Source organism: Elephas maximus, chromosome 10 (genome assembly GCF_024166365.1).
Source record: "Elephas maximus indicus isolate mEleMax1 chromosome 10, mEleMax1 primary haplotype, whole genome shotgun sequence".
Taxonomy (NCBI): Eukaryota; Metazoa; Chordata; class Mammalia; order Proboscidea; family Elephantidae; genus Elephas; species Elephas maximus.
The window spans coordinates 43,734,493-43,753,457 of NC_064828.1; the positions used below are offsets into that span (position 1 = coordinate 43,734,493).

An 18,965-nucleotide genomic window follows, 5' to 3' on the forward strand; every position below is an offset into this window, starting at 1 on the left:
AATTCGGTTTGAATCTATTTTACACTATCATTTCTGCGTCTGCAGGCAAGTTACTTAACCTCTCCCGAAGCCTGTTTTCTCTTCTTTAAAATGGGAATAATATTGTCTACTCGTGGAATTGTTTAAAGGATTAAATGAAACAAAATATGTTCATTATCTGGCAGAGAATAGGTTCCTATCTTTAGTCCTCTCATTAATTTACTGCAAGGATGGAAAATTTAAAAACTAAAATATACTTTCTCACTAACAAAGACATTAGAGAAATAACAACACTTTGTAACACTATTTGAAATTAACATCAAAGTGTGGAGAAACTGGCCTGTTCAAAATGTCATAGCTTTGGTGAGTTTTCTATTTTGGTTATTATTAAGATAATCCCTCAAATATTTATTATATATAAGGGAACAAACAGGGGATGCTATAAATTTGGCCATACATTTCATAGCATAAATAACAACTTTACTTTTTAGTTTTACACAGGAAAGTCATCTAAGACAGTCAAAAGAGGAAAAACAAAACAAAAACAAAACAAAAACCAGGCTCAAGTATAACATTTATATTGTTCAAATTATAAAGAATATTTGAACACTGGAACTAGAATCTTCATTTCAAGAAAGCAACAACCAGACAATTATAATCCAAATATTCAGACAAGATTGATGAAGTCTTAGTGACACAGTTTCATGTAAAGTTTTTACTTTTCACGTTTATTTCAACTGATTATCACCACTACTTACCAGCTGATGCAGCGAGTACATCTTTACAAAGTTTTAACCAAAAGGAGAGTTTTCCCACGGCCATAGATGTTAGCATATGATTTAAAGTCTCTTTGATATCACGGCATAACCTCTGATCTGTTTCCTTGTCTAGTAAAGTCAATAGTGCCCCTTCAAGGCCCACTTCTCTGATGTTAGCATCTGACAAGAAGAAAATCAATGATCTAAGCAATAAAGAAAACAAAGCTGCCATATGAGACGCACACACATTTTAGCAGTTATTAAGATGTTATGTACAAAGATATGTTAAAGAACCAACCCGAACATGATGCCTTGACCTACTGAGATCTATTTTAATTCACAGTTAAAGTTTGGGATTATTTATGATCCTGTACAGTTATTTTTATGCAATGTTATCGGAAGCTAGTAAGTCTTTATCAAGAGTTATTAATACGTTTTCTTAAATTAGGTAAATATCTTTACCTAATTAATGTTTAATATTTATACATTTTATCCAATGTTTTATGGTTCGATTATTTTATCTTCTCTCTAAATTTAATTAAAAAAAAAAAAGCATAATTAAGCTTTCTCAACTCTGATTTAAAGGCTTTAAGTTTGTTGACATGAATGGAAAATCCAAACAGAAAAAAACTATCAAATGGAGAATAGCATTTAATACAACTAAGCTGTCATGGAACTAAAAGCTGGTGGATTAATATAAACGACTACACAATATTCTTATTGCAAACTAACGAAGCATCTCAAAGGTGAAGCCTAGATCTAGAATCTATTTAATTCTAGAAATGCCAAAAGAATATATAAATTTTCTCTTGAAGATTTAACTCATCTAGCTTTTCAGAAAGCATTGATATTCTAAAGGTTATGCTACCATTAAACTACCTTAAAAGAGGAATTATCTTTTAAAGATCAGAGGGAGGAGGCAGGAGTGTTCCAGAATACAACGTGTGAGCCTTAGAGTTGGGTGGGAGGTGGGGGGTGGTGGTGGGAAGGAGTCATAAAGGGCTTTATTTTGGATAACTGGGGAAATTTGTGTGAGGACTACATAGTCTATAATACTATTAAATCAATGTTGATATTTTAAGTGTGAAAATGATGTGTGGTCATGGAGGAGAATATCCCTGGGAAATGCAAACACAAGGATTTAGGGGTGAACTGTCATGATATCTGCAGCCTGCTTTCGGGTGGTCTGGCAAAAGGGAACTGCGTGTGTGTGTATTTAGAGACACAGAGAGATAAAATGAGCATTATAAAGAAAATAAGCTAGTGAATCTATGTGTTCAATGAATGAATCAACTTTTCTTTGGGTTTGAAAAATTACAAAATTAAAAAAAAGAATTATATAATGAGTTCTTGAGAGAGATCGGGAAAATTTCACTTCACTATTATTTTACTCACAGAGCTAATTCCATAATCCTAGGAACACATACCACTATGCTTATATGATCAAGGCATAAAGCAACAGATATAGACAAGTTAAGTGAATACAAACTGACGGTTACTTGGGGAGAATCTCTCACTGTTAGAATGTTGGAATTTCTCTGGCTAAGGCAAGTCGTTGAATAAGTAATCACAGAATAGTTTTCGAATGGCTTCTGCAACCTGTTTGATAATTAATATGCCAGTCAGCAATGCTGAATAAACCAGGTTACAGCAGAAGTTTCAATTTAATAATAAAACTGTAAATTACACAGACTATTAACAATAAAACATATTATGGGTCTGAAATCATTATGGGTGTGGAAAGCTTTGTGAAGTCTGGGATCTTCTACAAGTGTGCCAGCACTTTGGAAATTATACGCATACACGTGTAAAATATTATCATTGCTATTGTTTATGGGCTAATAGTTTCTTTGAATTTATATGCAAGACTGGGTTACTTATATTACAATTCTAAAATGAAGGGCTACGTACTTAAAACAAAACTTACTGGCTAATAAGTCCTTCAATTCAGCTCTAATATATTCAAGTGGCATTAAAACCCTTTAACTTGTAGCAGACTCATCTACAATAAATTTTATGAAATGAGACTTTGGGGGAGGGAGGCACATATGATAAATTACTTAAGGACGAGATCCCCAGATTTCTGATTCAGAAGGTCTAAGATGGGGCCAAATAAAATGCATTTCTAACAAGTTCCCAGGTGGTGCTGATGCTGCTGGTTTGGGGACCTCAGTTTGAGAACCACTGCTCTAAACCAGTAACATCACTGGTTAGAATGATAACTGTAGTAGGTTTAAGACATTTAAATGTTAATGTTCATATTTTATTTTAAAAATTCACATGTATATGGAAAATTTAAGATTAGTACAATGATCTGAGCTGGACATAATCCTGGTAAAAACAATCACCTGGAGTCAACTCCACTCTGTACTCCTTGGCAAGCAAAACAGCATGTTCTGAAACTTCAGCTGCTTCTCTCTGTACGAGCTGACGTAAACAAGCGAGTACTGCTCTTCTCAGTAACAAGTAGGGACTACAGAGATTCACCTAAAAAATATCATTTGCGGAATGAAAAAGCTAAAATTTTTGATGGTACTCACTAAGTCTAAAAGATGTTCACTGGATTCCCTCCTTATCCTGTCAAGCCCATCACTAGGCAGAACACAATATATTAAACACACAGAAACTTCTTTAAACTACTCTAGCATATATTTATGATTATATAACTTAGAAATAGCTTAAGGAGTAATACATGTATTAGTTTATGCAAAATTTATAAACAAATCCAAGCAAAAAGCTGCTTAACAGTGTCAGACAACATAGAATTTACATGACAGATTAAAAAAAGACTCAAAGAATTTACTTGCAGTTTAAATATCTGTGCTTATGCAACTGTATTATGTTTTATGATTCTCTAGATAGAAACTTATGCAAATCTATACAGGCAATACAACATAGTGGTTAAAATGAAGGCTCTGTGAGCTTTACTAGCTGTGTGACCTTGGGCAAGTTATGTAATCTCTCTGTGCCTTTGTTTCTTCATCTGCAAAACGGGGATAACACTACCATTATTTCATAGGGCTGCCATGAAGATAACACAATGTAACATGCAAGCGCTTAGTACAGTTTTTGGTAAAAATAAATGCTCAACAAGTGTTAGTTATTATTAACGTAGTCTCTATCGATATTATTTTATTCAGATGAAATATACAGTAAGTAAATGTATTTTCACATAAAGGGCTGAAAGCATTTTATCCAGAAAACGTATTTACCAAAAATGCTCTCTGGAGATAAGCATTAAACCAAAATCTAGCCCACTGCTGTTGAGAAGATTCCGACTCACTGTGACCATATAGGACAGAGTAGAACTGCCCCATAGAGTTTCCAAGAAGCACCTGGTGGATTCAAACTTCTGACTTTTTGGTTAGCAGCCATAGTTCTTAATCACTATGCCACCAGGGTTTCTGGAGATAAGCATTAGAGAATAGCAAATTATATATGTGTGTATGTGCCTATATATAAATATACATATAATACACACATATATGTATATATGCACATGTATACATGCGTATATCTTAGCGATATGGAATATTTCAGCTTAGAATAATAGGCCTAATATGTGTTTTTACGTAGAAGTATTTAAACTATGTAAACCTCAGTAGGTTGTGCCTACTTAAAACAAATAATAAGACTGATGCTATACCTCAAATGAGCATTTTGAAGGTTCTGGACACAAACTCTTACTCAGTGACTTCATCAATGGGAAAAAGTCTAGAGTTTTTGAAATTTATTTTATTCTAACTATGAAAGAATCAGTTGGGTGTGGTCTACAACAATGAATACATGTCCTAAGACAATGATTTTCAAAGCAAACTTTGAGAAGCAATGTCATAATTCTTACAGTAATCTTTGATGCATGTGGGCAAAACAGGACTGAAATGGGTGAGTTTGTTATAAAGACTAGCATTTCTTAAATTCTGAGAAAGAAAAAAAAAAGATGTGTGCTGGCAGCTAGTTTTGAATATATAAGAAGAAACACAAGCAAGAAGCACTAAATCCTAAATTTCATTAGAAGCCAAAAGACAGAAAAAAAATTTGTGAATGTATTACATACAGATGGGAACTGCTTTATAAATAATATGTTCTATTACACCCTTAAGCTGTATCATGAACTCAAAAAGTGGAAAGGAACGAAGAAAGCCATTCAGAGATAAGTCTTAAAGTAATGTCATTTCAGAACTGTGTTGTTAGAAACTAGTACGTAGGATAAGTGAGAAGTTAAAATATAGAAAGATTAAATTTAATCATGCCCAAGATTACTACTGTATTTAACAACAATGACCAAAATTTAAAATAAAAAAAGCACTCTATAAGACAATTTTAAAGAAAAGTCAATGAATCTACTAGTTATTTTAACTGGAGATTTGCAAGCATGAAATACCAGGCAGGTATATCACTTATTCAGGCTGGTCAAACAATCTTCCAGAAAAAGCATGCTTAAAAACACTCCTTAGTTTGGTTGAAAAAAGACTGAAGGCTGCCACATAAAGCAAAATGGGAGGCTTAACATCTCCGTGTCATTCTCCAGCATTTATATTGGGCAAGAGGAATAGAGTGGGTTAAGACAAAAAAAAAAAAAAAGCAGGCAAAATATAGAACTTAAACCAAACTGTAACTTCAATTCCTTTGTGAAATGAATATATTAAATCAAACTAATGCAAAATTAAGTGCAAGGAGTGAGGGTACCAGCTGGAGAAGGTTAGGAAGGATTTGCTTACTCTATTAAATAAGCACCATGTAACATGCTACACACACAGGACTTTGCATTAACGGTTAGCTTAACAACATGTTGCAGAGGAAAACAAGAACATCTAAAACCAAAATTAAATAAAAAACAGCACGAAGGAACAGCACTGCAAACCTCAAAAAAAGTTAGGAATTGAGGGTCAGGGACCTACCAACACAGAATTATCCAACAAGATCTCCTGCACAAAAACAAATGACAGGCTGGTCATGACAAAACCAAAAGATAAATACTAGGATGAATTTGACAACAGTCAGCTAAGCATTCAAGTATAAATGTCGACAGAGGTATTACTATTCAAATTGGCTTAGCTTCAGCTAGAAAGTGTGCCATATATATATACTTTATTTCCCAACTTAACAAAAGTTGAGCTAAGATCTTGAAAACAGTCAACTCAAGAACTCGAAGACATAAAAGATATAAGATAAAATATATAATAATAAAACATGTACATTGTGTAATTTGGTTTCCTCTGGAATCTCCAATTTAGCCTCAGGATCAAAAACAGATCAAGTAGATACGAGTGCGGGAACAGCGCTCTGAGTCGCATTCATATGAACAGGTGTCCAGCAAGGGACAAAGTTAATGGTTTACCTTGTCACAAGTTAATTATAGATTTTTTGCTCTGCGAAGCCAAGTTTTAAAACTGTGAGTACTCAGAACTGCTAGTGTAGCTAAGGCCAAATTCAGAGTGGAAGTTAAATAGCATGCAGTTAAAAGAAAACCGTTTTCCATAAGATTCCTTCCTAATGACTCCATGTATTCTCACTATTCAGAAGGTTTCAATTAACACGAAAGCACTTTAGGCTTAATTAAATTCTTCAGAGAAAAGCTATTAAATAGGAAGGCAAAACAAATTTGTTTATTACTCATAGTACCACTAAAACATAACAAATTCAACCTAATAAATTCAGAGTTAAAGCCTTGTTGACCAAAATATTAAGACTACAGTGAGGGTGATTTAAATACATGATTTCTGAATGAAGAAAAAAATCATCTGACAGCTTAAATATTATGAGTAATGTGAATAATATTTTTTAACTGTTACTTCAGATTTTGTCAATTTTTCTCAATATAACCAGAAAAAAAATCTGATAATAGTTTCTACTCTTCTAGGGGGAAGGTAAAAAACATAATGAGTTTGATCAGATCTTATCCATCATGAGTTAGCAGTTAGTCTTGATCTTCACTTCTCAGTAAGTTTTACTTAATAAATGAATTTATGTACCAGTTAAAGAAGTAATTCTAAAACTGGAAAATTTCTACTACAATTCAAGAAGAAAAAAATGGTAATATCACTATGTTTAAATGTAGAGCAAAAATTAGATCAACTTGCAAAGGAATGGAAAATTTTTCAGTAATTGGTTTTGGCAATGATTTCTTCAAATAGAGTAATATTTCTGGTAAAAAGTCCTTGAGGGGTAGGGGTAAAATCCTTTTCCTTTAAGTATGACTTTCTCTAATACATTTTTGATCCAGGTCTAGATAACAGAGGAACAAAAGTTTGTCAGAAAAGTAAATCAGATCCTCCTTTTTTTAAAATAATTTTTATCACACGCCTTTTTAAAGCCTTATATAATTATGACTATCAAAATCAGTAAGATTAACAAAAACCTATATTTAAGACAAATGCAAAGACAATAAAATCACCTACCATTTACCGAGTGCTTACTAAGTGCCTGGCAAACGTCCCTTTACATGCAGCGTCAGGTGAAATCCTGGTACTTTACAGACAAAGGGGATGGGGATGAAAGAGGTTATCGGATTTTCCTAAGGCCACATAGCTAAGAGGTGACAGGACCGAGATAAGAGCTATCCGTAAACTTTACAAAGGCTTATGAAATAATGAAATGAGGGCTGGATGAGGAGTTCAGAAACCTGGATTCTAGAATTAGAGCTGCTACTATCTAAATGTGTTACATTGGGCAAGTTATTTGACTTTTCGGCCCATAATTTATTTTTTTATTGAGAAGACTGGTTTGAGTCTGAAATGCTGCCGATTTTGCTTCAAGCTTGAAAATGAAAGATCTTTCTAAAGTAATGATTGAACTGTCATGTCACTAGTGGCAGTGTGCTATGAACACAGAAGGGGCAGAAAAAGATGAAAAGCAGTGGCATAACGTTATAGTTTCAAATGCAATTTAATTTTGAGTCAAGTCCAGATACAAACTTGTGATGCTCAAGCTAAATCTTAATAGGAATTTTGATTATCATCAGAACGTTTTGTTGATTGTCTTCACTGTTCTATATTCATTATATTATCAAAACCCATTTATTGATGCATACACTGCTAGAATATCATAGAAAAGTGTTCTTTCGTCATTTGGGATAGGAAGATGTTTATATGTAGTAATTTGGAACAGAGGAAGAAAACAAAAAAAAAAAAAGACAGTGACCATGCCTTATAAATTATTTCATGCCCTATAGCATTTACACACTACCTGGGACATTGTAAGCACCCAACATGTGTTTGCTGATTGATGAATTAATATTCCAAATATTAAGTGTTTAGATCAACATTAATGGGGGAAAAATGAATTAATACATAAGAGATTTAAGAGGTGTTAGCACAAAAACTCTCCCTGCCTCCCCCCAAAAGACTAGAACTGAGGGAAAACAGTTACATATACAACGTATCATAGTCTAGAGGATAATTAAAATGTGTACTAGAATAAATATAAAATTCAAATAAAAGAAACTAAGGTCTCATAATTTTATACTTACACAAAGACAGCTGACCAGGCTAGACAAGTTGACATGCCGTGGAGCAAACATATGAAGCTGCTGAAGGCAAGAGATGGCTTGAGCTTGAACAAGGCAGTCTGGGTTATCCTGCATCACTGCACAACCCAAGAGGCAAGAAGTCCTTAAGATAGAAACTGAAGTACTGTTGCCTTAAATAAAAACAGAAAGCTTTTGATAATTGACCTATAAAATTATTCTTTATACAACTGGGTTTTAAAATGTATTTCCAATTTGAAACTTAAGGATCTGTTTAGTAAAATTTCTTCTACTGAAGAAGGTATAGTCTAGGTGATGTTTTTAGATTACATTATGTTATTCTTAATATGAAAGGTTTATTTCACCAAAAGCCATTATACAAAGAAAAACCTAAGACTATTTGAAGATTACATCAAATTTTCATGAAAAGTTGAATTAGAAATTGCTAATAAACTTGTTAGGTGCCATTGAGTCAGTTCTGACTAACGGTGACCCTATGTACAACAGAATGAGACACTGCCCAGTCCTTAATAATAAACTTAGCCTTGCTTATACTAGTTGAGAGCTGCTTTCATGTATTAAAATCAGATATTCTGCAATTTGAATAGATAAGAATATTTGCATTTTTGGACTTACTCATTTCTTAAAAAGAGACTGGCATTCTTTAAACTGCTTCACTCCTACCTGATGTTTTAATACTTAAGGGAAGCAACTGTAACACATACAATCTTTCTAAAAATGGTACTCCTTGTATCTCCTAGGTAAGCGAAACACAGACTGCATGGCATTTATACATTCATTTAGCATAACTTACTAAGCACCTACCATGTGCCAAGCACATCAACTTTTCAAATTCTCCCTCGTTTTACAGAGGAAGAACTGAAGCCCAGAGATGTAAAAAGATTTTCCTAGGGTCGCCCAATTAGTTAGTAGTGGATCTTAGACTAAGTTTCCTAGTTACTATGTTTTTCCTCTTATGTTATCACCCAGGGCCAAAGTTTCCACAAGACTTCTCTCAACATCCTACACATATATTTGAATAAAACATGCTGGTAAACTTCACTTCATTAAAAAGTACGTGGGTCCAGTCATAGGAACTGAATTCATTTTTATGTACATTTTTTTAATGTAAAACACCACAAAAACTGCTATACATACCCTGTAGCTCTGGACCCAATGTGGTAATAAGGGCATTCAAACAGCGACCAAGACTTTGGTGAACTTCAGCATGAGTAGGAGGCACATTTAACAACAACATTATGATAAGAGAAAGTGTCGGTTCCACATGTACATGATAGAGTGGGCCAGCAGAATCGATTATCAGTGATAGAGAATGTAGTGCCCAGGTCTGGGAAGAGAGTGAGAAATAATTTAAAACGTTACAGCTGTATCAACAAATATAAAACATATTAAATTGTTCTTTTATTTATTAGTTTTTTATAGTGCTTTAGGTGAAACTTTACAGAGCAAATTAGTTTCTCATTCAACAATTTATACACTAACTGTTTTGTGACATTGGTTGCAACCCCTGCGACGTGTCAACACATTCCCCTCCCACACTCTAACTCCCTCCTTCCCTCCGTCCATTTTTCCTGTCCCTTCCTGCCTTCTTGTCATTGCTTTTGGGCAGGTCTCGTATACACGACTGAACTAAGAAGTATGTCCCTCATGTGTGTTACTGTTTGTTTTATAGACCTGTCTACAGACAATCTTTGGCTGAACTTTGGGAGCGGCTTCAGCTGTGAGTTAAAAGGGTGTCCAGGGTAAAATGTTCTTTTATTGAAGCAAGTGATAAAGTAACAGCAAAGTATGAGTGTGCTAGTACTAATTTATAAAGAGAAATGGAGAACTTCAGGATTTGAAAAATTTTCTGTTTTAATATCTAGTGAAAAACAACTCAGAGACAACCATCTAATTTAGAGTGATATATTTAAGCATATCGTAGCACTAAGAATTCCAAGATAATGTTTAGTACTTTAGCTAACCAGTTTGTTGACAATGTTTATTGCATAATCTATGTAAAGAACAAAAATTTCAGTTTCAAGCCAGACATAAGATTTCATACCATATGATTCCATTCATATAAAGAATAAAAATAGGCAAACTAATCCATACTGTTGCAAATTAGAATCGTAGTAATCCTTAGAGGGGCAGGCAGTAACCAGAAGAGAGCATAAGGAGGCTTTCTGGGTTACTGATAATATTCTGTTTCTTGATCTAGGTGGTGGTTACATGGTGTATTAAGTTTGTACACTTCATTTATAGAGATGCACATTAGACACATACATACATATGTGTATAGGGTTGGTATCAGTAGGAATCGACTCGAGGGCATGGGCTGGGGCTTGGGATATGTATATATACACACGTTTGCATTGCTTAATGTCCATGATACATTCTGTGAAATAAGACATTATGTGATTTAAATGTTGTGCAAAAATCATATTATATACAACATTGCCTCCTAACAACAATCATCCTGTCTTTAAAAGCCTTAAAACCTGGCACTGGCTTGGACTCCTTATAGATGAAAGTCCTTTCAGGCATTTGCTTCCAGAATAATGAGGTTTTGTCCATATTAAAATTTCAGTGGGGCAAATAACCTCCCTCTATGATTTTTTTTTTTTTATGATTAGTTTATCCAAGGTTTCGATAAATTCTGCTGCCTTTGCATCAACACTCGCAGGCTCACCGCTCACTTTCACATCATGCAGCAAAAAATATCATTTGAAGCGCATGAACCACCCAGAGCTAGCACTAAACTCAGTATCGTAGTCTGGTCCTGCTTTTTCTTTAAGCATCTGGAACAAGCTTCTTGCCTTAGCAGTGATTGTCAAAACTTCTGCGTTTGATCCTTAATCCACGTCATCAGCAATTTCTCCATACCTGATATACCATATTTTCACGCAAATAATTATGGCCAACCGTTCTTCCCCCACCCCAAAATACCTGGGAGGTGGGAGGGCATGGTTGGCAATTAAATGTAGAAGGCAAGCACATTATTTGCATAATAATACTGAAGGTCCCTCTTGCATTTTCTTTGGCCTTGTGGCTTTCAGTGGAGCCAATCCTTTAACAGTTTGGAAAATTTTTTGTTTTTGAGGATCACCATAATCGCTAAATCACAAGCAAAAGCATTCACTGATTTCCACCTTCATGTTGTTTAATAACCTTTTGCTTCACTTCCAAATGGAGACCTACTTTGCATCTGCTGCTATCACTAGCACTGATTTTGCTGCATTCGGGAACCATGATGCTGCACTGCATGGTAATATTTTTGAAAGAAAATTAAACAGAGACATACGATATGTTAGATTGAACGCTGCGGCCTCTGAGTCAAAACATACACTGCTATAAGGTAAACTTTTTATTTGTAAGTAGGGAAAATTCACATTAAAATACTGATAGAAAGTACAGTACAGTATAGACATAAGCCAGGAACATAGGCATTTAGTGTGACTATCGAGACATATGTATTATAGGTTATATATGTACTACACCATTATACACATGGCAGCACAATTACTTTGTATACAAGAAACATGAGATATATGTGTTGTGTGTGGAAAGCTATTGCATTCGCTACGTCCTGTTCTCTGATTGGGATTTCTGAACTCTATTATAAATTTACGGGACCATGGATGTGTATGTGGTCAGATGCTGCACAAACAGATGTGAAGTGGCACATCACTCTGTGTATGTGTGTGTATACATACATATATGTATGTTTAAATACCTGTGAGCCAAATCTAGCCCACCATATTTGTCTTGTATATAAAGTTTTATTTGAACACAGCCATGTTCATCCATTTACATATTTTCTATGGCTGCTTTCTTGCTACAATGGCAGAAGTGAGTAGTAGTGACAGAGATGATAGGACCCACAAAGTCTAAAATTAACTCTCTGGGAGTTATTGTTCAATGGGTACTGAGGGTCTGTTCGGGGTGATTAAACAATTTTTGAAATAGTGGTAATGGTTTCACAACACTGTAAAGGTAATTAATGTTAATGAATTATACATTTAAAAATGGTCAAAATGGCAAATTTTATGTTATATATATTTTACCACAATAAAGAAATTACTACTTGGCCCTTTATGTAGTAAGTCTGACAACACCTGATTTAGATAAAACAAGATTAGTTAAATAGAGTCTAATCTCATTCGTGACAGCTATGTTCCATAACGTCCCCACAAATGATGAGTTAGCAAATACTGAACCAGCTTTGTATGTCAGCTGTGAGTCAAATTTTTTGCCACTCTGCACATGTGAAATGTCCTGGAAAGACTGTGAAAGTACTGCAAGTATTGATTTTGGAGCTACAAATAAATTTTAGTGAACAGGCAAATTCATAAGTAAGGAATTCACAAATAATGAGAGGCAGTATTTATAACCACTGAAGTTGGATGACTGGTACAATAGGTTCATTACAGCATACTATCTACTTCTGCATATGTTTGAACTTTCCATCCATAACAAAAAATAAATGAAAAAAAGTCTCGTTAGGAAATGAACTAAGAAAGTTTTCTCTCTCTTATCAATCGAATATAAGAAAGTTTATAGTACTTTTTATGCTACAAGTTAACTCTTATCCGTAGTTGAGAGATAACAGCAATTAAGAAAAGTCAGACTCCATAACACTGGATGCTATGGAACAAAGCACATAAATTAACAAAAAGTATTCAGTTAAAAACTACTGTATTTTTATGCAAATAATGTGTAACTTCTACATTTGTTTGCCAACTGCTCCCACCCTTCCTGGGGTATTTTCTTAAGCATAGAACACTAATTTTTTTTTTACAGAAACATGAAAAAAAATTGGCACAGCAGCACTTACAAAAATATCCCGTGGAGAGAGCGGTTGCAAACAAACTTTGAAGGTGAACGTTATTTGTGTAAAAATATGGTATGTGTGTTCAGAACAGAGTTCTTGAAAAGGAAGAAGAGAAAAATAATAAATATCCTTAAAGAAGGATGAGAAAATGGAAGATCTGGTAAATCAATTTAATTATGTGCTAGAAGATGTGGAGGAGGCTATAGTACTATGGTAATTTAGAGAAAGAGCTAACAGTGGGTTAGAAATGATGAAGTTCAGTGAGAAAGTGCTTAAACTGGATCTTAGGATACTACAAATTTGAATTGTTAGGGAAAAGGGGAAGGAGAAAAGTATTAGATGGAGCAGATAAGAGAAGGATACATGTGGAAGGTAAGTAGGAAGATTATCTGTAGGAGAAAGCCAGTACTTTGGGGTAATAACAGAGAAGGTTCCTGAGTCAGCTGATGACACTTGAATGACAAGCAGATTTAAAAAGCACTTTCTCTAGCTTTTCAGTAAGGAAGCTGGCAAGATTAATGCAGGGCTTTGATTCCTCCCAGTTCAAGTATGGCTGAGGAAGTGGTACTAGAACATACCCGAAGTTTTAAAATTCAGGTGAACTGGGATGGTAGTCAGAATGGGAAAAATTATGAGTGGAAGCCCTGCTAGAAACTAATCTCCTCCATAGAAAACAAGGGCAACGTATGTAATGCATAGCAATCAAATTGTTTGCCCACTGCATTTGAACGGAGTCAGAAACAGTAGTGCCCTGATCAAAGACGGCAGTGCCCTGTTCAAAGATGGCACTGCCCTGCTCAAAGATGTCAGCCAACTGTGCTGTTTTTAATGTGTTTCACTCACCACAGTCCTGCTAGTAACCCAATCTCATGCATCAGGCTCCTGAAAGGGCTCACTATGCCTCTTCCGAGTCTCCCATTCCAGGGCTTCGACCCATACTTTTTCCCATTCCGGTTACTGTGCTGAATCACCCAAATTGAAGAAATTCGGGTCTGTTCTTTTTTCGCTTCACTGAGGATGACAGAACTAGTTTGAACCAGTTCAAAGCCCTGGATTAAAGTCATCTGGGACAACAAATTATCCAGGGAGAGGCAGAAAGAGAAGAACCTAAAAATAACCTGCTGTGAGGCTATATAGTAAAGAGAGACAGGAGGGGCAGAGAAGAGATACGGGAGTAAAAGTACAGCAGTAATAAACATTTCAGGTTTAAGACATCAGGAAAGATGATTTCATTGACAGAAATGCATAAGATATGTAGAACTATATGGTAAAGTGGTTAAGAACGTAGGATTTAGAATATGACTCAAGTTCTTAACCTGGTTTCATGATTAGCTTTTCACCTGTGAGCAAGTGACTTAATTTCTCCAAGTCTGAGTTTTCTTTCTATATAATGGAAATACATATCTTGGGTTATTACAAGAATTAAATATGCTCTAGTGGCACAGTGTTGAAAACCCTGGTAGAGCAGTGGTTAAGAGCCATGGCTGCTAACCAAAAGACTGGCAGTTCAAATCCACCAGGCACTCCTTGGCAGCTCTATGGGGCAGTTCTACTCTGTCCTATAGGGTCGCTATAAGTCGGAATCGACTCGACGACAATGGGTTTTTTGTTTTTAGTGGTGCAGTGATTAAGAGCTTCATTGCTAACCAAAAGGTTGGCAGTTGAAATCCACCAGCTGCTCTTTGGAAACCCTATGGGGCAGTTCTACTCTGTCCTATAGGATCGCTATGAGTTGGAACTAACTCAAAAGCAATGGGTTTAATATATTTAGAAAAACGTAATACAATGTCTGGCAACTATTAAGCTCTCCTAAGTAGTTTTTTTTTAAGTAGTAGAAGCTGTTATTAAGGGGCAAGAAAGATCCATTTTCAGAAAAAGATACTGAACTTGACTTTAGAAACATGGAGTTTGAGGTGAAGTCAGAATTAAATTCAAAATCCACCAAGGTTTCACCAAAGAGGACATTCAAATGGCCACCAAACACATGAAAAGATGCTCAACATCCTTAGCCATGAGAGATGCAAATCAAAACCACAATGCAATACCATTTCACTCCCACTAGGATAGTTAAGATTTGAAAAAAAAAAAGCCCAGAAAATAACAAATGTTGGCAAGGATGTGGGGAAACTGGAACCCTTATCCACTGCTGGTGGGTATGCAAATGGTACAGCCGTTGTGGAAAACAGTGTGGTGCTTCCTCGACAGAGCTTGAGGACATTATGCTGAGTGAAACAAGCCGATCACAAAAGGACAAATATTGCATGACTTCATTTATACAAAAAGACAAAAAAAGCAAATGTACAGAAACCAAAGTTTATTAGTGGTTACCAGGGGTGGAAGGAAGGGAAAAAGGGGAGTTACTGCCTATGGAGTACTGAGTTTTTGTTTATGGTGATGGAAAAATTGTACTGATTTAAGGGTAGGGTTGCACAGCTGATTAATGTAACTGCTTCAATAAGTTGTAAATCTGAAAAAAGCTGAATAGGCAAAAGTTGTATAATAGATATATTTACAACAACAACAAAAAAATGAGTAGCTGCTGTGGCTACTTATGTACAACTAAGCACCTCATGGGATTTGGTTCCTTGGTTTGGAGGTTTGGGGTCATGGTTTCATGGGATATCCCAGTTAATTGGCCTAATGATGTGTTTGAAAAACAGAAACAAAAACCCACTGCTGCCAAGTCAATTCCAACTCACAGCGACCTTACAGGACAGGGGGTAGCTGCCCCATAGGGTCTCCAAGGAGTGGCTGATAGATTCGATCTGCCGATCTTTTGGTTAGCAGCTGAGCTCTGAAACACTGGGCCACCAGGGCTCCAATAATTTTTTTAGTGCTTTTGTTTTTACCTCCTAGTTCTTGCATAGTGCCTGGGGTTTTAAAAGCTTGCAAACAGCCATTCGAGGTACAACAATTGGTCTCTATTCTCCTGGAGCAATAAAGGAACAAGGAGAGTGGGAACAGGAGGAGGAAATGGAACGTGTGGCTAATTGCCTCCATGAATAACTGCCTCCTTTGCCATAAGATCAGAAGTGGATGGTGTCTGGCTATCATTACTGAACATTTTGATCAAAGACTCTATAGAAGAATCCTGATAAAAGAGGAAAAATGCAGAAGAGAAATTCGAATTCGTATAGACTCCAGACTTTCTGGAGCCATGGAAACTCGATGAACTCCTGAAACTACTGCCCTGAGACAATCTTTAAATGTTAAACCAAAATTATCCCCTGAAGTCTTCTTAAAACCATACGATAGTTTAGCTTAACTAGTAAAGAATGTCTGCCTTCAGCATTGTGCTCTTTTAAGATCTCTCTATATGGGATCAAAGTGAAAACGCAACTTGAAAGATTACATAGGAAACTTAGGGGGCAGTGAGTTTACGTTAATGGAGGAGGAACAACTCAGAGAAGGAGGGTGAGAACGGTTGCACAATTCTAAGAATGTGATCAATGTCACTGAATTGTATGTGCAGAAATAGCTGAACTGAACAGAAAATCCCTGATGGAATAGGAGAAAAGTGGGATGCAGACCTCAAATTTTAGTAAAAAGACCAGACTTAATGGTCTGATACTGGAGGGACCCCAGAGGTCATGGCCCCCAGACTATCTGTTAGCCCCAAAATAAAACCATTCCTGAAGCCAACTCATCAGACAAAAATTTGACTGGACTATGAGACAAAATGATACTGGTGAGGAGTGTGCTTCTTAGCTCAAGCAGACACATGAGACTGTATGGCAGCTCCTGTCTGGAGGCAAGATAAGGAGGCAGGGGGACAGGAGCTGGTTGAATGGACACAGGAAATACAGGGTGGAGAGAAGGAGTGTGCTCTCACACTGAGGGGGGAGGAAATAGGGTCACTTAACAATGTGTACATAAGTTTTTGTATGAGAAACTGACTTGAATTGTAAACTTTCATTTAAAGCACAATAAAAAAAAATCTATTCAAAGAAAAGGAAATAGCTGAATTAGCGTATGCTCTGCTGTGTATATTCTCAACACCAAAAATAAATTGTTCTTTTTTTAAAAAAAAACCACCAAGGTTAACAACGGCTTTGACATTTATCACAGAGTGAAAACACTATTCGTGAATAACTGTCAATAAAACCATATTCTGCATCATCTATAAATCATGAATTTCAAGGACGGTATCACATGAGGTACTGACCTGCATATCAGGAGAAGTGCTGTCCTGAGACAAAGTATAAAGGATTGCAACACAAGAATTCAAGTGTTGAGAAGAACTTATTCCTCCTAAATACCTATACAGGGATCCCAAAGCCAGTGAGTATCCTGTTCTGGTAACCACATCCCTTGCTGACTTCAATCTGTAATTATGGAAGTAAAAATAAATAACAATCTCTGAAATAAAATTAATACAGGTGCGCTGTTAAAAAAAATTGTATGAATAGCTGCAAAATTTAGAATTATATTTTCTGTTAGATGACAAAAAAATTCTGAAATAACCTGAAAGATATCTTGAAAAGAATATAAAAATATCTTGACATTATTCATATTTCAAGTATGAACAGTTTCAGTGTCTCTCAGATATGTATATAAAAACTCAGTTTATAAGGCAGATATTATTGTTACTTTATCATAATGCTACCTTTTAAAAATTGCCACACTGCTGAGATACCTGAATTCCGCATAAACAGAATTTCAACTTAAGAACTTTGACTGTAAAATTAAATCTAAGAAAAGTTAATATTTATTAGGAATTCTTCATATACACTATAAATTTAAGTGCTTTACATGTAGTATCTCCTTAATCCTCCCAACCACACTGAGGTTCTTAAAATTATCAGCTCCCTTTTTTTTTTTATAGATGAGGAAACCAAAACAATAGGTGACTCTCACAACGTAACCAAGTTACTAAACTGCAGAGTTGGGATATAAACCAAGTTACGTAATGTGACTCCAAATTTCAAGCTTTTAACCAAATCAGAATCATATATTCAGTACACTAGCACCGCCATTATTAATGTAACTACCATGAATTTATATTTGCACTTGTTTTATCTTTTTCATACTTAATATTTCATTTCCCTTAACATTCTTAAGTAGGTAGGGCAGTATTATCAACCTTCCATTTGGAACAGAGAAAACAGCTGACAGGATTAAGTTAAGCGCCCACAGTTACATAACTAGTTAGTGGTAGAAATGAAAACACAGTTTATGTTTCTAGATCTGCAGCCTATAGCTTTTGTCCTTCCCAGTAGATTGTTCTTACTACGTATCATCTATAATTTTACATAATAAAACTCCCTAAGTGTCTTACTACATCAGAGTGCAGTCCACTGATGGTGAATTATATTGCTTATATAGATAGTAACCTTTTCCTAATTATATAAAGACTGAAGCTGAAGTAACGACAGTTTTATGTTCCAAGACTAGCAGACCAAAGGGGTGTTCCTTTATTTTAAAACATCCACATTTGTCAATTTTTCTTTTCTTAGTTAGATCTCGGAATGAAGATTTCACTAGTTCTAACACATCAGCAAGCTATACCCAGTTTTGACATACATAGCGGATGAATACTGAATAAGAAATTCACTTACTTGTCAAAGCTCACTTGAGCTAATCCGGCAGTAAAAGCTCCATCATCGACCACTTGGGCTAATCTAGCCCATGCCTCTGCAGCAGCACATCTCAAAAGGGGGCTGGGACTTTCTAGGGCTCCCATCACTAACATCAGCCCAGGTCTTCTAATTTCTTCTGGACCTAAACTTCCCCTGCATCCAGCCACGTACTGAAATATGTAAAGAAGAATCCAAATTTACAACTATAATAAATGCCCCCGTATACTCTAGAATGTATATTCCGGTTAACCAATTACATTCATACTTGGATTAGTACTTAAAAAAAAATCAGAACACAAAAAAATCCACACTGAATATACAAACATAGTTTCATTTTTTTGTCAAAA

The 18,965-nt window shown here is 35.5% G+C and overlaps 1 protein-coding gene across 4 annotated transcripts in view; it reads right to left on the minus strand.

The window, feature by feature from the left end:
* Window positions 1-18,965, minus strand: part of HEATR5A (HEAT repeat containing 5A) — a 141,367-nt gene that overhangs the window by 44,726 nt on the left and 77,676 nt on the right. For 3 of the 4 annotated variants that reach the window (XM_049897447.1, XM_049897449.1, XM_049897446.1), the window contains exons 18-24: window positions 18,598-18,788; window positions 17,205-17,364; window positions 9,364-9,553; window positions 8,209-8,378; window positions 5,639-5,665; window positions 3,086-3,224; window positions 738-917 (exon numbers count right to left, since the gene is read on the minus strand). In XM_049897447.1, the coding sequence (XP_049753404.1) occupies window positions 738-917; window positions 3,086-3,224; window positions 5,639-5,665; window positions 8,209-8,378; window positions 9,364-9,553; window positions 17,205-17,364; window positions 18,598-18,788 (1,057 nt within the window). The remainder of the gene's footprint in view (window positions 1-737; window positions 918-3,085; window positions 3,225-5,638; window positions 5,666-8,208; window positions 8,379-9,363; window positions 9,554-17,204; window positions 17,365-18,597; window positions 18,789-18,965) is intronic. The other variant, XM_049897448.1, reaches the window with a different exon arrangement.